Source organism: Rattus norvegicus, chromosome 13 (genome assembly GCF_036323735.1).
Source record: "Rattus norvegicus strain BN/NHsdMcwi chromosome 13, GRCr8, whole genome shotgun sequence".
Lineage (NCBI taxonomy): Eukaryota > Metazoa > Chordata > Mammalia > Rodentia > Muridae > Rattus > Rattus norvegicus.
Genome location: NC_086031.1, coordinates 69185474 through 69208671, shown reverse-complemented (window position 1 = coordinate 69208671; position 23198 = coordinate 69185474). Strand labels below are relative to the sequence as shown.

Below are 23198 nucleotides of genomic sequence, written 5' to 3'. Positions count from 1 at the left end.
AGAGGTCATGGGAATACTTAACATGGGAGGATGTAGCATATAGTTTCCACTTTAAAGTGCCACTCTGCTCCATGGAAAATGGGTTGTGAGGGCCCATCATGGCTTCAGTGAGACACAGCTGGCTGTTAGAGTAGTGTAGGTGATGATGAGTTAGACACAGGAGGTGGTAACAGAGGACACCATAGCTCTGCTCATTCTGTCTTTTGAAATGTGAGCCAATGGGATACACTTAGGTATTGAATGCAGGAGGGGCGATACAAATTTCTCAGCAGTTTTATAGTTCGGGGACCTAAATGGCTGCATGGAGGGTGGGAGCATTTATTGATACTTCGGAGACAGTGGAAATCCAGCGTTTGTTTTGGTCATATTGACTGTGAAATGCTTCCAAGGCATCCAAGTGTGTGAATAGGCTATTGGTTACATGAGTCTCGAGCATCCAGGAGAAGTTGGGATTAAAATAAAGATTTGGGGGAAGTCATTTGCATTTAGATGGTATTTAAGCCAGCAGTGTGGGTGAGATGACCCAGGAAGAGTGGGGACAGGGAATGAGTGGAGCTGAGGACAGAGGCTGAGCATGCGCATCTCTGCCACTGGAGAAGCTGGGGAAAGAGGCAAGGGAGTATAGCCAGGGGACAAAGAGGGGACAGAAAAACATGATGTCCTAGAAGCCTGTATCAGAGTAGGCAGTGACATATTATTGGCAGAGTGGGCACACTATTGAAGAAGTACTGCCTCCAAAGGGGACAAAGAAGAGACCACTGGATTTGGCAAGACAGAAGCTACTTTAGTGCCTTGCTAGTAGCCTGGTAGGAACAGTGTCCAGACGGAACAGATTTGAAAGTGAGTTGGACAAATGATATGAAGAAAAGATAGGATCACTCTACCAGAGTCTATCTTCATCAGTGCTCCATGGGAGAAGTTGGGAAGTCAATATGGGTCCAGCACAGGCCTGGCCTCTGCACAGTAAATGAGGGCAGTTGGTGGAAGGGAACCAGAGAATTCCTTCCTGATGATAAATAGAGCATGTATGCAGCCTGTGTGAAAGATCCTGTCATGTTGCTGGGGACAGTGGTAACCCGTGGAGAGAGAGAGAGAGAGAGAGAGAGAGAGAGAGAGAGAGAGAAATACAGCCTGAGCTAGTGGCCCCTGTCAATTGTTACTTAAAGCCAGAGAGAGAGAAGTCCTCAGTACATTGGTCTTTGGAAGGAACTTCTGAGTAGCCTCTGTCTTACCTACTGGGATGCTCCCCATTCTATATGGTGCCTGCCCCCTATCTATTTTACTATTGATTTGTGTTTGCTTTTCAAAGCCGTGAAGGCTTGATTTCTAAGCCCCTTTTCTGTGAGTCTGAGAAATAAAAAGAAATCATTAAAGATTGATTGGAGAATACCAAACAACTCCTTCCCTCTTAGAATATTCTCCGGTCTTGAGTAATTCGCACCCTGCTCCCCTGAACTCAGAAATTTTGGCTAAAATCACATACACACAGGTATCCAAAACTGCAGATGGATAGGACTGGCTGCTTCAGGAGTGGGTGGTTCTATTTACTGAGATGAGAAGCCTGGGGGAGAAGAAGGTTTGGAGAGATGTGATTGGTGATGATGTTTGGCCCAGAGTAGAAACTATTTAGGGAATGGAAGAATGAATGAAATGTGGGTAGGCACAGGGCTGTGGGAACCAAGCAGTGAACACCAGCGCAGAGTGAAGGTGTCACAGATACTGCAAGAATCCACAAGAAGATGACATCAGGGCTTGGGTTGCTGTCCACATACCAAGTGGTGTTTATTGTTGCTAGGGGTGACCTCAAGGGATGCATGCCTTGCTCAGGTGTGCAGCTCAGACAACTGATTTCTGGTAAGCACATAACCTCAGAAAGAGCATCATTACAAACACAAGCTTCCCATTGTTATAATTCTGTCAAAAAGATGCTCTGTGGCATTAAAGAGAACCACTTAACACCACAGAGCCTCTGTTTCCCCACGTTTGTAATGAGAAGAAGGACATCTGCTCTTCCTGCTTCACACAGCTCTTATGGGGTATACACAAGACCACATGAACATGAGTTACAGTGAGTGGCTACTTCTCTGTGTGGTTTGGGAATATGAGTGAAAATTTGGGATGTTACCTACATGAATAGAGAGGTGAAGTCAAGTGTCAAGTATGTGTCTGGCTGTATGACAAAGATTAGTTTCTCTTTTGCTTGGAGTGTGTGTGTGTGTGTGTGTGTGTGTGTGTGTGTGTGTGTGTATGTGTGCAAAAGAAAGCATGCATGTGTGTGAGAAAGCCTCTGTGTGTAATAGAAATATAAAGTATGTGTGTGAGAAACTGTGGTAGAGAGATAGAAAACAAAATGTATGTATGTATGGGGGGAGAGAGGGGGAGAGAGGGGGGATAGAGGGAGAGAGAGAGAGAGGAAGAGGGAGAGAGAGAGGAAGAGAGAGAGAGAGGGAGAGAGAGAAAGAGAGAGAGAGAGAGAGAGAGAGAGAGAGAGAGAGAGAGAGAGAATCCTTCCATATACTTACACATACTCCTAGAGGGCTGGTATTTTGCATACTTGAGAATTTGCAAGTAGATCATATGATATGCTTCTCCCAGTGGGTATGCATGCTGCCTGTCTTGAGTGTATGCTTCTATTTCTATATGCTACCAATGTTTCTCGCCCCCACACTGTCCCGTGCCTGCTATAGTACAGGCTGATGATACTGAGGGGTATGGATTTTTGTCAAGGAGCTCACAACGTCTCTCAATGACATCTACACCAATGAGTGCTTGTACACACGTACATTTGTGCTTCTTCCAGGTACCCCCAAAGAGGCTTAGACTGGCTGCCTCTGCTTCCTCAGACCTGCTCCTTGTATAAGGCTCCTTTCCAAATGCATGAGTTTGGCAGCTGAGCAGAGTTCATTAGTCTGGCATGTTCTGCACTGATGGGGATCTCCTCAGACAAGGAACATCATTTAGCTGTTTTCCATACCCAGCAGGGCTCATTGGGCTGAACCAGGGTCCTCCAGCTCAAAAATTTGAGCAAGCTCACTCTGGGAATATCTCAGATAGATTGCCCTCCACCCTAGGTTTGGCCCCGTGCTGACACACTTATTCCTACTTTTACAACTTCTATCTATCACGCTACTCTGATCTTCCCTTAAGCATGTGTTTGAATGGATGCGATGCATATGTAGAAGTAATATTTCTCTACACCAGTCTAAGATCAAGTCTGTGTTTCACCCAGAGGAATAGGGTAAACCTTGAAGGCTTCTCCCTTAGGGAATCATGTCCTCTGAAGTGTGGCTCTGTGGTCTCTGAAATGTGGCCATGTCCTTAGCCTTGGGCTGCTCCATACCTCATTGGTGTGCATGGCAGAGCATCTGTTTCCTCCATGCTCCATAAAACTGAGCCAGGGTCTGCTGTATTGTGATGACCTTGGGAGTCAATCCTGTGTGAATATCCTTTGTCACCCTTGAAATGGTGGGGGAGGGGTGCTTGTCCAAGTAGGACTCTGGAGGGTGGCAGTATAAGCTCACTGAGGCATGCTATGAAGCATTAGAAGGTCTATTCTACACGAAATAGTCTGTCCTCTGGGACTCTGCATGTGTGCTTCAGGACTGAGATCTGGGTATTTGCACATAGCAAGGACTCAGAAGCCACTGTGGGAGCACTCTAGGTGGGGGAGTCTACAGGAGACAAAGAGGTGCATGGAAGCCCTGTGGACGTGCAACACTCTCTGGCTTCCCTCTGGACATCTGCTGGTGGCTGTGGGGCTTGCGGTTCCTAGAGGTTGGGGTGGACTGAACCTGTTCGTTTTTCTTCCCCAGAAGAGACAGAAGGAGAAGACACCACATGTCGATGTGGGAGCCGCGCAGCAGCCACCTGTATGTGTGTACCGGTCTGCGTGTTGTGGAGTGGTTCTGTGTGGGCATGGGGATGATGTGTTTTTGTCCTTACCACGGACAAAGTGATACCAAGTGTAAATGTCAGTGTGTGCCTTGGCGTGTGGGTGTGTATGCGTGTTTCATGCACATCTGTGAACGTGCCCCTCTGCCCCTTTCAGTGCGCTTCTATCAGTGTGTCTAAAGTATGTGACAGTATGTTGTTTGCTCTTGTTTGGCCTGCGAGTGGGCACGTGTTCACATGGGTAATTAGTGTTGGTGGGTGTTTTCTTCACGTAGGTAGTTGTGTACATCTGTGTGGGCCTCCGCGAAGGTTCGTGTGGGTCCATGTGCATATCTCTTTGGTGGGTGTGTACCCACAGGCACGTGAGGGAAGGAGTGGGCGTCTGGCCTTCCAGCTGAGGAGCCCACGCCTGTGTTCTTGTATGTCATGTTTGTGCCTTCCTGCTGCCTTGTGAATTCTCATTAGGCCTCTGAGCTGAAATGCTCAACTGTTAGTTTGGCCATCAGCTGCTGGTGGTCTCTGTGAATATAGCCTTTCGTGGGTTTCATTCGCTGTTGCTTTAGAAGCTCATGATCCCCCTACCTTGCGGGGGATACTGCCGTTGTTAGAACGTGGTGGCTGCTTGCCACTCTCAGTATCTTTCTTAGTATCTGAATATGGTGCATCTCAGCCCCGGCTATTCCAGGCTAAAATCAGAGAGGGATGGAGAGAGGAGGATAATCTCTGACCTTGAAGGAAGGGTCATTTGTGGGTATGTAAGAGACCCCAGCTAATGCCCTCAATCAAAGGAGAAGTGGGGAGGGAAGGCTGGTGAGTCCTTTTATTGCCACTCTCACTTGTCTTGGAGACACTAGGCTCAGTCCTGGGCTGACCCATCCCTACCACATGGTGATTGCACTGCAGAGGCAGGGATTGAAATGAAAATTACCCTACACAGGACTCGGACAATTGCTCTGACAACTTTCTCATGTGTGGCCACTCTGCCCCTTGCATCTCTGTGCTTCTTGTTGGGATCCTTCCATTAGTTCCTTCACCATGACCCCTGCTCACCGTGGCCCCTGTAACCTGCCATCTCTGACTCTCACATGTGCTACCAGGTCCTGACTATAGCCCTTGCCATTTCTCCATTGTCAGGAGGGAGAGGAGACGCCGACACCACATGTCTGTGTGGGAACAGCGCACCAGCCAGCTGAGGAGGCACATGCAAATGTCTAGCCAAGAAGCCCTCAACAAAGAGGAGGCCCCACCAATGAACCCCCTCAATCCACTCAACCCACTGAGTCCTCTCAACCCACTCAATGCTCATCCTAGCCTCTATCGGAGGCCCAGGCCCATTGAGGGCCTAGCCCTGGGCTTGGGTCTTGAAAAATGTGAAGAGGAGCGTATCAGCCGTGGAGGTTCTCTCAAGGGGGACATAGGTGGCCTGACTAGCGTCCTGGACAACCAGAGGAGCCCTTTGTCCCTGGGCAAACGGGAGCCACCGTGGCTGCCCAGATCCTGTCATGGAAACTGTGACCCAACCCAGCAGGAGACTGGGGGAGGAGAGACTGTGGTGACTTTTGAGGACCGGGCCAGGCACAGGCAGAGTCAGAGGCGAAGCCGGCATCGCCGAGTCAGGACTGAGGGCAAGGAGTCTGCCTCTGCCTCCAGAAGCAGGTCTGCCAGCCAGGAGCGGAGTCTGGATGAAGGGGTGTCCATCGATGGGGAGAAGGAACACGAGCCTCAGAGCAGCCACAGGAGCAAGGAGCCAACCATCCATGAAGAAGAGAGAACTCAGGACTTAAGGAGGTAAAGGAGTCCCAGAAGGGCTCTGGAGGGTGTGAGGGCACTAGAGGGGTGGGGATGCAGCTCAGGTGTTTGTGAGGAATTCTGTGATGGAAACCTATATGGGTCTCAGTTTCCCCCTCTATAAAATAGAGATGATGCCAAAATGCCATATAGAAGGCATGGCTTAATCTAACAGGCAACCTAATCTTGCAGAAACGATGTTCTTTTCCAGAGCGTCTTCACTGAGTGTGGATCCTCGATGGATGGGTAGATGGGAATCTGTCAGTGAGCATGGCCCATGAGCATTTACCTCACTGTGTCTGGATAGGAATGGAAGGCAGCATATGCTGTCAGGCCTGCTTGGGCTCCTCTTCCCTTTCCTTTTAGCCAGAGGCATTCACCACTCTAGAACAGCCTCTGAAACACAGCCATCTCCTTCTCTTTATTCTCAGGACCAACAGTCTGATGGTCCCCAGGGGCTCAGGACTGGTAGGAGCTCTTGATGAGGCAGAAACACCTCTAGTCCAGCCCCAACCTGAGCTGGAAGTGGGGAAGGATGCAGCTCTGACAGAGCAGGAGGCTGAAGGCAGCAGCGAGCAAGCCCTGCTTGCGGATGTACAGCTGGATGTGGGCCGGGGCATTAGCCAGAGTGAACCTGACCTCTCCTGCATGACAACCAACATGGACAAGGCTACCACTGAGAGCACCAGTGTCACAGTCGCCATCCCTGACATGGACCCCTTGGTGGACTCAACAGTGGTGAACAGTGAGCACAGTCCCTGTTCTGTCACCCCCTTCTACCCCCCAACTGGAGCTGAGGACAGCTAGTTCTGGGGCCCCTCTAATAGAACTCTAATAAATAATAGAAAGGCACCCCGTCAAGACTAAAACATTTTTCACAGTCTTGAGGCAGTGTTCTCCTACAGAGTTAGACTTCCCTCAGCTGTAATTTTATCCGGTAGAACTTGGTCCTGAGAGTCTTCACAGTGGTTACAGTTTATAACCAGTTACATTCTGCTATAACCGGATGGCATTCTTGTGACCTTCTGGGAGGACTAGTAGATCTCCTGAGGTGGACTAGCAGAATGGGTCTTGCTCTGGTTCCTGCTCTGCTCAGTTAGTGGTCTCAGAAAAAGCCCTGCATCTTTGGGGGCCTCTGTGGCACATAACGTGATTCCCTGGAGAGCATCCCGGCACTGACATTCCATGACTCTATTACTCCTCTCTCCTAGGAGCTCTCAGACACACTTTCCCATCAAGATTCTTTCATGCAGATGTCAATCTGCAAAACATTGACAAAAAACACAAGGGGAAAGCGTTCAACCTACTACCTTACTGGGCCTGTAGCTACCTTTCCCTGAACCACACCTCGCTCTTGCATTCATGGTATCCCTGACCCCACCCTGACCACATATTCCCCGATGACATTAATTCGGTGCCCTGTTCCTGCATGGCCCCACCCTAATCTCTGCCTCATCCCTAAGTTCCTTCCCAGCTTTAGTCCCATTTCTCATTCTGACTTGAAACCTGTACCTCTCCCCTGTATTAATCATTCCCTTTATTCTTGTCCCCACATGTCACCCTTGCATTGTCCCATACCATATAATCTGCCCCTACCCTATCCTTGCATTAATGCACATGCTATCCCTGTCCCTACACTCACCCATCCCTGCATTAATCTCACTGCTTGCCTGTGGTCACAGGTTATGACCACGGGGTTCCATCGGTATGTGGTTTCCTTCTCTTTCTATCTCCTGTCATGTGAGTCTCTCCTCGGCTCCCTTTCTGCCTCTCTACCTCTGCTTCCCTTCCACTCTCGCTTCAAATCACCCACCCTCAGAAACGACAGGTCAGCTTTTAAAAAGTACATCTCCCATGTCCAGTGCTTACTGGGGTTGACTGGGGCATGTTTCAGGATTCAAGGTTCACAGCCACTTTTAATGTCTGTCTGACTTTGTACTTTTATTAAATAAGAAGTGCTTTGGAGCCTCTTTTTATAAGAAACAACAGTAACTTGGCCATCTCTCCGCTTCCATGGTAGGGCTGGTGTGGGTCCTGTATCACAGCGCAGTACGTGACAGGAAGGTTTTTAGGCCCGTGCTACCACTTTGCTACTAGAAGGCCCCACCATGAGCCAGGATCACAAAGGCTTGCTACTTCTCCCGAGTCTCAGGGTAGTGTCACTCCTTGGCCATAGGGCAGACCTTCTCTCCACACTGAAAGCTTCCTGCCCCCTCCGCAGCATAGAAACAGAAAGTAGCCACCTGACATTGTTCCATGACCCCTGGCTGCTTCATCACCCCCAGCACTAGAACACAGTCACAGGCCTATATTCACATGAATATTGCATTTTCATTTCTATATTCATCGTGCTGGAGAAGGTACAGCCAGAAAAGCAGTATGCGGAGAGTAATGGTTTCTTGAAATCTTCCATTGCAGAGATCTTCTGAAGGTGGATAGGATTTCAAATTAGCTGTGTGACCTTAGGAAAGGCATGGAGACTCTCTGAACTTCAGTGTTTCTATCTGTATATTGGGAATAATAGTGTACCCCACTGAGGGGTTGTTAATATGGAAGTTCAATGGGTGAGCTCAAACAGAATGTGGAGTTTAGACATAATTTCTAAATTGTGAAAGCTTTGTAGCTGCAATGGTTATGCTGTCTCCTACACTACAAATGTTCATCTGTAAAAGGGAAAATATTTTTATTATTTCTATGACACAAAAGGCTGTGGTATGTAGTATGGGTAAGGTTAGAGATAAGAGGAGGAAGACTTCCCCTCTGGGGAAGAGTCCTCATTTGGGGGACTGATGCTGTCAGGGTACCTTCCCAGCATCATCCTTGGCGTCCCCTCCTATCCATTCCTTTCTGTTCCCAACTGAAATGAGAAACCATAGATGTCTGCAGCTTTCTGAAGAGTCAAACCTTTCCGTTTGCAGTTAGCAACAAGACGGATGGAGAAGCCAGTCCCTTGAAGGAAGCAGAGACCAAAGAGGAAGAGGAAGAGGTGGAAAAGAAGAAGCAGAAGAAGGAGAAGCGGGAGACTGGAAAAGCCATGGTGCCCCATAGCTCTATGTTCATCTTCAGCACCACTAACCCGTGAGCCATGCTCCTGTTGCATCCCACTTTGATACTAGGAGAGAGAGAGCCAGTATTTGAGCCAGCCCGGGATGCTGGAAAGGAAATGGGGAGCCCTGTTATCTTCCTGAGTCCTCCTGGCAGAGGGTAGCTAGAAAGGGAAATATTTGGAGCCCACTAGGTAAGGTAGGGCATTAAGCTGAACAGTTTCTCACCTCTGTGTCCATAGTTTCCAGGGTAACTAAAGACAGAATACAGGAGAAATATCATGGGAAAAGACCCTTCCCTACTCTTTGATCAGAAGTTAGGATAAGGAAAATGAAGGAACTCTCCTTGAGGATGTCTTCAGACATTCTGGAAGAGGAAACACTATGGACCCTAAGATGGTCAGACATCTACTGGAGTTTAAAGGTTTGGTACCTCTGTTCTGCATATGGAGTTTTGAAAAGAGCTTCCTTTCCCAGGAATGGAGGAGTGTTAGAGAAGAGTCTAGAATGTTAGGTTGAAGAAATATAGAACGAAGAAAAGAGTGTGTACCTTATGCCCTGTAATTGGCATATAGATCAGCTTCTGAAACAGGAAAGTGACCTTCAGTGGTCACGTGGGCAGTGTTCAGACATACCTGTGGGGTGGGAGGAAGCTGGTTAAGATGTCAGATCATCCAAAGTTAGAACAAAGACTGCAGATATTTCCATCAGAATAGTCAGGAAGCCATAGAAACATCCTCGGCAGGGATTTGTTTTTGTGTTTCTTGGTTCTTTATGATTTCCTAGGCAGGTCCTGGTTTCACTGCTTACAGGAGAAGACACCAAGATTCATCAGAGGGTACCACATGCCACAGGGGGTTACATAGTCTCACACAACTGTTCCTCAAAGCTCACTCAGTGTGTGCAAATAATGAATCTTGGCTTGCATGACATAGCCTCTCACCAATCTGATTACCTTTCTCCACTAGGGCCTGAAATCAAGGGGTGGTGCTTGAGAAATTAAATTGCTCTCCCTGGTTGCTTCCTTTGGCAAGGGCCTGGCTATCTGGAAGAGGCTGATGTAGGCTTATGAGAAGTACAAGGGGCAGGCCTGGAAACGATGTAGAATGAGCTCAACAGGGTGAGCTCAACAGGCTTTTCTCATCCACAGGATCCGCAAGGCTTGCCACTACATTGTGAATCTACGCTACTTTGAGATGTGCATTCTCTTGGTGATTGCGGCCAGCAGCATTGCCCTGGCAGCTGAGGACCCTGTACTAACTAACTCAGAGCGTAACAAAGTGAGTACTTGGGGGGCAGTTTGCCAACATTCTTAATGCTCTGGGGTCTATTCTATCCCTAGCCCTCTCCTTCCGCATCAGAGGGGAATCAAGATAGGATGAGAGGAAGGTTTCTGGGGATGAAGAAGATAGAGAAATTGTGCCTGTTCCTTAGAGACAAGTATGAGCCATTTCCCACACCCACAACCACACCACTATTTTTAAGCTGCAGAATCAGGCTTGATACCCAAAGCTAGCTAGGCTTCTGAGAGGGCTCTGCTGTTATTGAAAGGTCTGGACATAGGATATAACATAGAACCATAGGTGATGTGTGTGTATACAGGGAAACTGTGAGTCTACCACAAGTCATTGAGTCATCTCCTAGGTACCCAAAAGGTCTGGAAAGAAAGATTTATGGGGAACAATTCAGGCTCTGGAAATGAAGTTATGGCTAAAGGGAGGGATAGCCTCTGGACTATGTGGCTCAGACAGGTTCCCTGGTCCCTTCTTCCTTGTGTTCCCTCTCAGCTCTGCTATACATAGTATGAAAAATTCCTTACTGTGTTCTGGGGTGGGAATTTATGGGAGGTATGTTGGTCATGTGGGATGGAATAGGTCATTGGGCTGGTATGCAAAGAGCTTGGCGACTTTACATGGTCCTCTTTGTCTTGTTCATGTGGATTTTGCAGGTCCTGAGATATTTCGACTATGTTTTCACAGGAGTGTTTACCTTTGAGATGGTGATAAAGGTAAAAATTTCCAGAGAAAATATGGGATCTGGATTTCAGTTGTATCACTGGACTGCTCCTTTAGTTTAGGGTCCTTCCCCAATGATGCTATCTCCTAGTCTATGGCAATAGCAAGAGAGCTTCCGTGAACCCTTTCTCACCTCAGTGTCCTCAGTGGGGTATGGCTGTGCAGATGTGATTGAATAATGTAGCTCTCTTGCCATGGCCTGAACAGGAGGCAAGTTGTAAGTGGGCACACAGCTTGAGGGTGGTATAGTTCTGCACATGCACTCCCGGTCATATTCAGAACATATGTCCAGGCAATGGGTTAGGGAGATGTAAATCTTTCCAGACTCCATATAACTCCAACCAGATCCTATCCCTTCCAGACTCCTAACATCCAACAGTACTCTTTCATTCCAACTTTAACATGTCTGGGGTTTCTACCCATTCATGCAGATGTGGCAATATTTGGAGCTCTGGAACATAGAGGAGAGAGAGATTATGACAAGATTCTGTAATGGCAAAGAAGTCTAGTTCGACCCTGTGTGACTTTGAGAAGGGACCTGAGTCCTCACTGTAAACTGGAGATATTGTGTGATTATGAGAAGAGGTTTCAAACCTCATTTTTATCTAGAGAGTTTGCTGGATATCTTTCTTGCTCCTCAGGCCCAAGGTGGGTTTGGCTATTGTCTTACTTAGGATTTCATTGCTGTGAAGAGACACTGTGACCACAGCAACTCTTATAAAGGAAAACATTTCATTGGGGCTGGCTTATAGTTGAGAAGTTTAGTCCATTGTCATGACGGCAGAAAGCTTGGTGCCATGCAAGCAGACATGGTGCTAGAGAAGTAACTGAGAATTCTAGATTTGGATCCACAGACAGCAAGAAGAGAGAGATACTGGAACTGGCTTGAGTAGCTGAGACCTCAAAGCCCATCTCCAGCAACACAAGGCCTCTAACAGGGCCATATATACTCCAAAATGGTCACACCTTTTAATAGGGCTACTCCCTATGAGCCTATGGGGGCCATTTTCATTGGAACCATCATATCTACAGAGTCAGTGGAAATAGAAATAGAGCCCTTGCCATGAGGAAGGGAGGCTAGGTGTAGGTTTACTTACACCAGGAGCCTCATCTACGGCTGTTCAAACCCTTGTCCCACAGATGATAGACCAAGGCTTGATCCTGCAGGATGGATCGTACTTCCGAGACCTCTGGAATATCCTGGACTTTGTGGTAGTGGTTGGTGCATTGGTAGCATTTGCTCTGGCGTAAGTAGATGCTTTTCTGTTCTAGTCCCTACCTGTCCTCTTCCTGTAGCCTTGGATGATCTGAACCTGCTTCCCAAGAGCAACACTCTGAGAGACTGCTTGCCAATGGTTCTCTGCAGAGGCCTTAAGGCCTTGCAGTTTCAGTTCGTGTGTCCCCTAAACAAAGAAGCAAGATTGAGGGGCATCAGTAGGAAGAAGGGAGAGGCCAAGGCATTATGAAGATTTAGGATCAGAGCAGAATTGGGGATTTCAGAATCCTGGTCATGGGGAAGAACATCCTGGAATTTGAGAAAGACAGATACTTCTAGGAACATTTTAAAAACTAACCAGGCAGGGTAAACGATCCAGCAAGTTGGATATCGGGCTTCTGGGCTCAATCTGTATCATCTTCTACCCCAAACAGGTTCCCTTTTGTCTGGATAGCATGTAGGATTCCTCAAAGCTATCCTTCCTGCCTTTTTGAGCCTTGTCCTCTAGGCAAGGCTGAACACACTTTTCTTCTGATTGGGCAGAGGGAGTATTTGAATGCTGCTGTCATTGATGACATCATGATGCAACATTGATGATATAGGGAGAGGGAAAGATGTTTCCATAGCTTTATCCTTCCCATATCCAAAGTGTTAGAAAACAATTGTCCTCTACTCACATTCTCCCATGTACTGGAAGCTTCTATCCCATATCCACACTGGCAGTTAAATGGGCAGGGTAAGAACTAAAGGGTCAGAGGTAAGAGTGCTATGTACAGAGGTGCGAGTTCCCAGCTGTGTTAAGCCTAAGATCTTCCATAACCTGGAAGAACGTTGTGCCCATTGCTGCAGGAGCTGTGGGTGGCTCTCCAACACCCACAGAGTATGGTTGTGCCCCTGAGACAGGATGGTAGCAGGGTAATTCGTTGTCTTGTTTCAACCGTGTGCACAGGCATCTCAACACCATTAGAGTGATGGAGAATCATCTTGGCCTTCACATAAGCAAAGCTGCTGTAATGTAAATAAATGTACCTGGACTGCTCCCAAAGAGATTTCACAAATGTGTGATATCTCCCTACCTATCCAGACCCTGTGTGTGTTCTCACAGAAACTTACAAACAAAGGCAACCCCATTCTCTACCAAGGGGACTCCCAGGTCCTCTTCCTCCTTGGCATGATTCACTAAGGTCTATCTTTGCTTTAAGAAAGCCCACCTTGTTTGCTGTTTGTTTAAGGCAAATAAAATATGATCATCAGATTGTTAAAAGGTCCAGTTCTCCTTCACCTCCTCAGCTCACTTGCATACATCATTCATTATTGTTTCTCAGTAGCACACTCTGCCTATCTTTGAGCAGTGGCAGAGAGAAAAACATAGTGGGCAGAACTTACCAGAGATTTCAGAAGAAGATAATTCACAGGTGGCAGGGCAGAAGTAGGAAGGTGACATTTGTGGGGTCAATCTAAGCCTAATTTGAATCCTAGTCCTTCTTCTCAGCTTATGTCTTTGACCCATTGTAGCAAAATATTAATGTTCTTAACCTCCATTTCTTATCTCTTAAAATGGAGACAAATTAAGGCATGCAAAGTACTTAACACTGGGGCTGTTGGTATGAATGATCAGTACATGTTAGTTCCTTGCTTTATCCTTCTAATTCATAGCATCAAATGTAGCAGCAGGAAAAAACTATGTGCTGGTGTGGAATTTACACATATAGCTTAAGATGGATGAAGGTTACATCAAGACTCATCTGCTTCCACCCAACTATGTCTTCCCCAAAACCCTCGAGCCTAAGTCCCCAGCAACCATCAGGTATACTGGAGTTGGAGGATAGGAAGTGCCCTTTAAAGGAAGCTCAAGAATCCTGTCCTATGCCCCAGTGTCCAGATGTTTCTCTTTAGACTCTGGACACCAGTGTGCTCCAGGTTTATTCTCTGCCTTGCTTTCTTTTGTGCTCCGTGAAAACTGGCAGCAGGTGGCTATGGTCCTGCTGGCAAGGGGAGCCTCAATAGCCCAAGTGATGAAGGCTCTCTGTTGTCAGGTATACTACAGGGAACCCCAGGAAGCCCCCAATTGCAGGGTCCATGTCTGTAAGATAGATTATGAGCTACACTCCATTCTTTACCTTTAGTGATATCTCATCTTAGACTTGCACTTCATTCTCTCAGCAATGTGCATAGTCCTTGCTCCTTCTCCATTGTCCTCTTTTGTTGTCACCCTTTCTAGTTTGCTATGTCTCTTCTCTTCCTTGTTTCTCTTCCTGTAGAGTGAGCGCCCTTTCTTTCCTCCTTTGGCCTTTGCCACATTGACTAAGCTCTTGGTAATACTTTTTGATGCTTATATGACTATGCTTCTTAACTCTATTTTTTCTATCCTTATTGAGGGAACCAGAGAATTCAGCTCTTCTACCACATTTGACAGGATCCCCAAGAGTCCCACCTGCCAGCAACCTGGGGCAGAGAGTGGAATGAAATCACCAAACCCATAGTTTACATAGTCAAGGGATCAGGCCAACCGGAAGCCAAATTTGGGTTTATCTGGAGGCCTTTCAAGTTTCTGCCTCTTTGTTATAACTTTCATTCTGGTGTCCTGTGCCTCAGTGACTGCTCACTGCCTGCATAGCCATTTTCACACCCCAGTTTCTCTCCCTCTCCCCTTGAAGCTTGAACCCTCCCCTAGTGAGGTTTCCACAAAGTGACTGCTTTGTCAGTGTGAGCAACCAATGGAGCTTGCCATGGTAGCATCATTACCTGGTTCCCCAGAAACCAGAAGTGCCTTACTATCCCCCTTCCACCCACAGCCAGTCAAAAGAAGCCAGCCCAATTCCCCAGAGCAGTGCTACTGACCAAGGAATGATGGCCTCCACTGATACTCAGAGAATGCTGTGACATCCAGAGTCCAGAGACCCTCTGCTGCAGAGATCCCATCATCTGTGCTCTCTATAAACATTTACACATTGTATATAGTGACTGAGGAAATCTCTATTCTCTATACATCAAACTAAAGGAGCCTTTGTAATATAAACCTGGCATTCTATCTGGACACTTGGTTGACTTGTGAAAAGGGGGGGAGGGTATTAGTGTGGGCATTTCTGGGTTTAAAAATATCTCATTGTAACTTTTCTCATCTTCCCAGTCCATTTTTACATGATAAGGTGCTTATGAGAACACCGTGTGGGAGGGGGGGCTCCTTCCAAAGCCGATTTCTCCTAGGGAATTGGGGAAGGGGTAGTTTAGCAGAGATTGGTAATAGCTCTCCCTGAAGCTCTCATCATACCACCCCATGTTTTTTGTCTTCATGGGAGACAAATTTCTTTTTGTCAATGTCCCAAACTGTATCTTTTCTTCTTTGAGGTTTCAAGAAAAGTCTGGTGAATGACTAGATCTATGAAACCTTTTGCCCTTTGTTTTTCTCCAGAAAGGGCACATTTGTCTTCTCCTGCACGATTGTCATTTTGTCTTGAAACACTGGGGCCTGCTGTCCTCAGTCTCTGCAGTCTGTTGCTATCCTGTCTACTCTTTGGCCTCAGGTATGGGAAGGCAAAGATGGTCACAGCTGGATACCTGGACATCAGGCGCACACTTCAGGGCTACCCCCAGACTCAGATTGTAGTGAGGAAGTCAGGGAACCACAAACTAGGTTACCTCTTGAGCCTTAAGTCTGCACTCTAAACCATGAAGCTTACCCTTTCTGTACCCACTATATACAACATTTTACTTGATTAGCTAAATTGTATGAACAGATGAGCTTCTGTGTGCATTCTCAGTAGTAAATCTGCAGTCATCGCTGCTTTTAGCTCTAAACATTTCATAGGAAATGTGTCACCAGTTTAGCCTCCACCTGCCCTACGTCCTAAATGGCAGAGTCAGACAGGCTCCTTAGTGACTGATGCCAGGATTTTCCATAGTTGTTTGCTGTTGTAACAAGGCATAAGGTGAGGTCAGGACTCCCCGGCAGACAAGGGGATCTGGTCACACTTGGCCTTTCATTATTTAGTGCTTGGCCAGAAGCAAAACTATGAGTCAGCTGGCCTCTGGATGCCAGAGGGAACCAGACTGCCCACATTAGCTTTCATTGAAGTGTGTCACTTCCCTGATACTTGACACCCTGCCCTGCTGGCTAAGATGCAGACAGTCTCTAGAATACACTGAGAAAAAGCCACCACAGCTGAGCTGGTTCTGAGTTCATTTAGTGAAACCTATAGACACAGGCAATTTGAGATTGGGAAGTGCCTTCTGGGGCCCACAGCATCTGTTCCTCTGGGATAGTTCATGCATGGGGGGTTGTGTTTCTGAAGCTGAGGATGCACACATCATCAGAAATAAGTGACTGTTTGGAACTTAAATGTATGTACACATCTACCCAAAAGGGTTTAGAAATACAGAACAAATCTATCACCAGAACCTACCTATTTACCCTACTCCCCTTTTGTCACTAATGCCTGGGTCTAAAGTAGTCCCTCACACAGGAAGCTATGTCTGTGGGGCTTTTTCTTGACTGCTCTGTTAAAACTAAAAAGGCGAGCTTCCCAAAGGAAGCTATTACTATACTTTGTCTTGAAGGGGCAAAAAAAATGGACCTATTTACCACAGAGCCAGATATAGCATCCAGTTCTCTTTCTCTTATGCTGGAAGAAAATGAAGCTTTAAAATTGCATTTGGCCACCAGGTAGCCCATTAACTGTGAATTTCGGGCTTTTGTTGCAAAGGAATTGGAAATGTCCAACAGTGAGAAGTTAGGGTGTTGACTCTATGAATCTGGTTTCTCAAGGTACTTCATCTAACTTTGTGTCTAGGTCAGGAAACTCAAGTTGATCAGTGCTTGTAGATGCAATGGGGGTTTCCTATTGCTGTATTCTCTCCTGCTAGCCTTAAGTGAGAGAGTAGCCTTGGAGAGAGAGAGAGAGAGAGAGAGAGAGAGAGAGAGAGAGAGAGAGAGAGAGAGAGAGAGAGAATGTGTGTGGAGGACATGTGGAAGAGAATTTCCATTCTACTTGCTCCTGTTATTAAGGTCCAGAATATGCCAGGGTAGCCTGTGTGATATTGATACTGCTGAGAAGCCGTCCATAGGATGTTTAGTTTTGGACACCTTGTAAGGGTGAATTCCTAAGTATTTCTGTTTATCCACCACTCAGATTTGAAAAAGAATTGGTTGTAAGCGGGACCTCATCCCGTGGACACAGAAATAGGTTACATGGAAAAGTCAAATCGGGGAATCACAGTTCTATCCAGTTGCTGGGCCAACCAGACCCATATGCAAAAAGCACCTTGTATAGCAAGAGGGGCTTGATGGCTACAGGAAATGCCTGGTTTTGTGAGATTAGTAGAAACTCCATGCTTAAAAGTAGGTTGTAGAGCTCTCAGGATAGAAGATTGTATAACTAATGGGTCCTAGGAAGTTTCTGCCAAGATTGTGTGACCTGCTAGCCATCTGCTCAGTCTATACTCATAGGATACAACCTTGCCGTACAAACGAGTCTACAGCTGAGGAAGTGCCCTGACTAGACTTCAGTCAGCAAGACCTCCACACAAAGACGAAGGGGCATTGGTTATGCTTAGAACACAGAGACTAAAAAGAAATACAAACCAGGTCACTCTTCAGCAGACATGTTCTGCTGTCCCTTCCTGCTGCTTAGTACGTGGGCAAAAATACCTTCCAGTTGGAGTAGAGTGGTGTTTATTCAATGTATCAGAAGTTCATTGAGGTCAATATGCAAGGAAGAAAAGAGTATGCACCAAATACTTAGCACAGGATGAGTTTAGTGGTCACAGAACAAGGATGAGAGAGTAGCAATGGGTTTAAGGTACATAGGTGACCAGGAGAGATGCTGAGGCAGAAGAAAAAAGATTCTCAAATGACAGCAGCTAAGAGCAAAAGGTCAGAGTGCTAAATTTCCTTTCAGCATGCAGGCAGCCGAACCTGATTTCGCCACAACTTCTGGAGGGTTGAGTATTAAGATGCCAAAAGAAATTGTTTCTACGCATTCTTTATTTCATTGATAACATCAGAAAGCCTGATGGTTAGAGCTCTGGCTGGTTTGACTCAGGGGATGAGTAAATAGCAAAGCCAGGTCTTGGGCAAACTCAACGTGTAAAATTCAAGTTTACTGCTTTTTTTCTAATACATTACGCTCTCCCCTGCTATGCTGGTATGGCTAGTTACAAGCTAGGAACTTCCTCTGCAGATCCTGCAGTGTTTAGCTAGGGCAGGGAAGACTTAGAGGGAGATGGAGAAAGGTATCCATAAGCCTGGGTATCTTGATGGCGCACCTGTGACTTTTCCTTCCCATTAACAGTCTCTACACCAGTGAAGGGACTAAGACAGACAGGGTGATGGTTGAGCTGAGCAAATACTATTCTCTGTTGCTGTTCTCTTTTTTGGGTAAAACCGCCAAGGGTTCCACTTAGGCAGACTTGGGTCTGAATCTTCAGTTTTAGCTCTCATTACCCCATAAATTTCTGCTTCCTTACCTGTGAGTGGAAATGAGAAACAACCACATTTGGTCCTGTGAGAAATAAATAAGGTAAGCTATATTTCATGTCCAATACAGTAGCAGGGATTTAAGTTGAATGATAAATGATAGTTATTGTTGCCTACCAACTAATGGTCCAGGCACTTTTGCAGAGTAACCGAACTCCTTCTAAGCTGGAGACACACCCGCTCCTGTCTTGCAATCTTTCAAGTCTAGCTCTTCCCATAGAAAATATCCCAACAGCCTTCTGCTGCTGCCTTTCTATCACATACAGGAGGACAGATGCTGTGATACTGAAAGAAGGAAGGGCTCTTCAGAACCCAGTGTCCTTCTTCTGCCCATTCTTAGCAGAAATCAGCTGGAAATTAACATCCTTGGAGGAAAGAGGACCCAGTGATCGGGTTGACAGTAAAGGCCTAACGATTGCTCCTGACAGAGATGGAGGGTAACTTGGCAACTGAACTGGGAAATTATACTCTTACACTGCTGAGGCATGGGGAAACAGGGTTTTGTTATTCATTTAAAGAGCAAATAAGTAGAAAATAAATGGCAAAAAAAAAGAGTGGCCCCATTGAGTCCCAATTAAAGTGAGACCAGGGCATCCTGGCATATGAAATTATCTTAGAGTCCATTTTAAACCCATTAAAATTCACTAATGAGTTACACAGTAACTAGTTACAAAGATTAACGCTGTTATCAAGTATTTTGGGGGGGATGGGGGGGTGGTTTGTGAAAAGCACATAAATTGTTTGCAAAACAATCCGCCTTGAAGTGCCAGCAGAGCATTTCATCTTAGACCTGCAAAGCATGGTCTCTGCAACCCTGGCTGTCACAGGGAATTTGAGGGAAAAGGTGCTTTGGTCTTATCTGGGTGTAAACTATGATGTATTTTATTTAGTGATGGTGAAATTGTTGAAGTTTTTATTGACTCCATTGCTTTATTATTTTTAACGTTTTAATGCCGGCTTATTTATTGGGATTCTTTGCAACAGGGTCTCGTGTAGCTTGGGCTAGACATGGGGGGTGTCGTCGCCAAAGATGTCCTTGAGTTTATGCTTTTTGTCAATCCTCGAATTTCAAATGGCCATTTTCAAATCGGTATTGACCCTGTGCTAGTGATGGGTTGAACGTAAGCATGTTCTTCCCAGCGTCAACTCAGAACAATGGGGTTTTTTTTTTCTTTGTTTTGCTTTGCTTTGTTTGTGTGGTTGGTTTGGTTGTTTTTCTTGTTTTGTTTTGTTTTGTTTCTGGTGCTAGAAATTGGACTTGGTCCCTCACATCTACTACAAAATTATAGTGCTTTAGTGGTTCCTCCTAAGTAAGCAGATTAGAAATTTCTTTTGTTCCATACCATATTTTCTAATCACTGTATATCTACCCCAAATGTGTCAAAAATATGGAACCTTTTTGTATTAGCAGCTAGCTCTGCCAAACTATTGGTGGTTCTTGACCCATTCTGACTCCTAAGACCTGAGCAACAGTCAGACATGGGCTTCAGGCTTGAAAATTGGGCTGTTGATTATTCTGTACTCTTTTGAACAGGTCCCAGATTTTGTGAGTTCTTCTTTTTCCTTTTTTCATTAATTAAGAATTTATTTACTATACAACTCAATCACATCCCCCTCCCTACTCTTCTCCCAGTCCCATCCTCCCACCCCCCTTCTCTGAGCACCCCCAGATACTAACCCACCCTGACACATCAAGTCAAATCAAGACTAAGTGAATCCTCTCCCACTGAGGCCAGATAAGACAGCCAGCTAGGGATTCAAAGGGGAGTCAAAGATGTCCCCCCACCCCACCACAGCTCCAATAGTTAGGGGATCCACATGAAGGCCAAACTGCTTATCTGTTACATATGTATAGGGAGCCCAGGTCCAGACTATGCATGCTCTTTGGTGGTCCAGTCTCTGTGAGCCCCCATGGGCCCAGGTTAGTTGACTCTGTTAAGTCTTCTTGTGGTGTCCTAGGCCCTTCAGGCTCTCCCAATCCTCCCACAACCTCTGACTCTTCTACAAGACATCCTGAGCTCAGACTAATGTTTGCTGTTGGTCTCTTCATCTGTTTCCATCAGTTGCTAGATGAAGCCTCTTAGAAGACAGCCTTCTGTCTGCAAGCATAGCAGAGATCATAAGTAGTGTCAGTGGTTGATTCCCATGGGATAGGTCTCAAGTTGGGCTAGCCATTGGCTGGCCATTCCCTCAAACTCTGCTCTATTTTTAATCCCTGAATATCTTGTAGTTTGAATGTTTTGTTGGTGTGTTGGTGTCCCCCTCTGTCCCCCTCTCTCCACTTTATGTCCTGCCTAGTTGTAGGAGATGACTACTTCAATCTCCACATCCCCTGCTGCTAAGAGTCTCAGCTAGGGTCAAGCCAAAATCTTCCCAGGGACATCCCCTATTACAGTTCTTTGACTTGTCACAGAGATGTCTCCTTCATTGATTCTCCTTCTCTCTCCTAGCCTTCTCATCCTCCAACCCTACTGATCTCTATCCCAGTGCCTCTCCCCTTCCCATTGTACCCAGTTCCCTCTCTCCATCCACCTAGGATGGCTATTTTGGTTTCCCTTTCTGACTGAGATTCAAGCATCCTCCCTTGAGTCGTCCTTGTTATTTTGCTTCTGAGGGTCTATGGATTGGTTTTCCTGTACTTTATGGCTAATATTCACTTATAAGTGAGTATATACCGTGTTTGCTTATCTGGGTCCGGGTTACCTCATTAAGGATGATATTTTATAGTTCCATCCATTTGCCTACAAATTTCATGATGATCTTGTTTTTAATAACTGAGTAGTATTCCATTGTATAAGTACCACATTTTATTTATTCATCCTTCAGTTGAGGGATATCTGGGTTGTTTCCACCCTCTGGCTATTATAAATAAAGCTGCTATAAACATAGTTGAGCAAGTATCTTTGTGGGATGTTAGAGCATCTTTTGTGCATATGTCCAGGAGTTGTGTAGCTGGATCTTGAGGTATAATTATTTCTAATTTTCTGAGAAATGGCCAAATTGGTTCCCAAAGTGGTTGTACACATTTGTTCTTCCACTAGCAATAGAGGCGTGTTCACCTTGCTACATATTTTCACTAGCATGTGCTGTCACTTGAGTTTTTTTATCCTAGCCATTCTGACAGGTGCAAGATGGCATCTCAGAGTTGTTTTGATTTCCATTTCCCTGATGACTAAGGACAATGGACATTTCTTTAAGTGTTTCTCGGTCTTTAGAGATTGCTCTATTGAGAATTGTTTGTTTAGCTCTGTACCCTATTTGTTAACTGGGTTATTTGGTTTGTTTGTATCTAATTTCTTGAGTTCTTTATATATTTTTAGATATTAGCCCTCTGTCGATGTAGGGTTGGTAAAGATCTTTTCCCATCTGTAGGCTGCCATTTTGTCCTAGTGATAGTGTCCTTAGCTGTGAAAAAGTTTTTCAGTTTCATGAGGCCCCATTTTTTCTTTCATTGGATATTTTTTATTTACATTTCAATTAATTGTTGATCTTAGTTCCTAAACTGTTGGTAATCTATTCAGGAAGTTGTCTCCTGTACCAATGCAATCAGAGCTATTCACCACTTTCTCTTCTTTCAGATTTAATGTATCTGTTGTTGTTGTTGTTGTTAATGACTTTAATCTAATTGGACTTGAGTTCTGTGCAGGGTGGTAAATTTTGTGTTTTATCTATGTGGAAGGAGCAAGAAATGTTGGTCATGCTTGCAAGATGTAGATTCTATGACCTCTCAGAATCTTTCTGGTGCTATTGGATTTAAAGGCCCTTGGGCTGGGAGCCTGAGTTAAACAGAAGGTAAAAGCCAGGGGACTGTGTTCCTAGACTATGTCTATATGTCTATCTGCTACTATGTCTCACATCTTAGGATATTCTCAGGAAAATGCCACCTGAAGAAAAGAGACCTGTCTTGCTGTATTGGTGAATTATCACACCACATGATTCTACCTTTCCACAGCAAGTTACCACTATTACTTTCATTGTGCTTATTGGATTGAGGTCTGCCTTCTCTACCAGACTAGCTAATCTTCTAAACATTAGCAAGATCATTTGTTCCAGGAATAGGGTCTGTCAAGGATTGAGGATTTCATAAATGCTCGTACAAATATGGAAGGATGAGAGGATGTTTCACTCACATGTCAGTTTGCCTTAAGACAATTCTGTACTCTGATCATTTAGAATTTTTCACGTTAAAGATATCAGGTTATAGGTCTCCAATTTAGTTCCCAGATCCCTTGGCTTTGGGAGGATGGTAAGAACATCTGTCTCAGTGCTGAAACAGAGATGGCTTTTTTCCCTCAGAGTTGTACAGTAAACAGTTCACAATGGAAGCTCCTCATCTAATTGCAAGAAGAGCAGCTTTTCTATGAAACCTTGACAAAGAACAGTCCTTTGTCCTTATTCAGGTGCAATTTAGTGATGTTGGTCTCTGAGCTTTGGAAAGACAATCAGCATGACCCTGTTTGATTGTGGTTACGGCGTCCCTCTTCAGGTGAAGCTATTCAATGCCACTGTCACTTGAAATGCCTTTCCTGAGAGTTTCTGACACAGGGCATATACCCTTCCTCCTGCTTGGTTCTTATAAAGTAACCAGAAGCATATTTTGTCTTAAGATTCCTAAGAAAGTGAAAAACGAAAGCTTACATTTAGAAAAATGTCATTAAACCTGACCCTGGGAAGACAGTACAAATCCAGGTACCTTTGAAAAGCAAGGCCTGCTACTGCTTTCAAAAAATGTTTGCACTGTGGGTGGAAAAGGGCTTGTGGAGCATATG

The 23198-nt window shown here is 45.6% G+C and overlaps 1 protein-coding gene across 15 annotated transcripts in view; it reads left to right on the top strand.

Moving 5' to 3' along the window:
• Positions 1–23198, top strand: part of Cacna1e (calcium voltage-gated channel subunit alpha1 E) — a 488748-nt gene that overhangs the window by 405124 nt on the left and 60426 nt on the right. For 10 of the 15 annotated variants that reach the window (XM_039091008.2, XM_039091012.2, XM_039091010.2 and 7 more), the window contains 7 exons: positions 3813–3869; positions 5026–5679; positions 6111–6424; positions 8598–8757; positions 9874–10003; positions 10672–10731; positions 11879–11985. In XM_039091008.2, coding sequence (XP_038946936.1) covers positions 3813–3869; positions 5026–5679; positions 6111–6424; positions 8598–8757; positions 9874–10003; positions 10672–10731; positions 11879–11985 — 1482 coding nt within the window. The remainder of the gene's footprint in view (positions 1–3812; positions 3870–5025; positions 5680–6110; positions 6425–8597; positions 8758–9873; positions 10004–10671; positions 10732–11878; positions 11986–23198) is intronic. The other 5 variants (XM_039091013.2, XM_017598911.3, XM_017598915.3 and 2 more) reach the window with 1 other exon arrangement.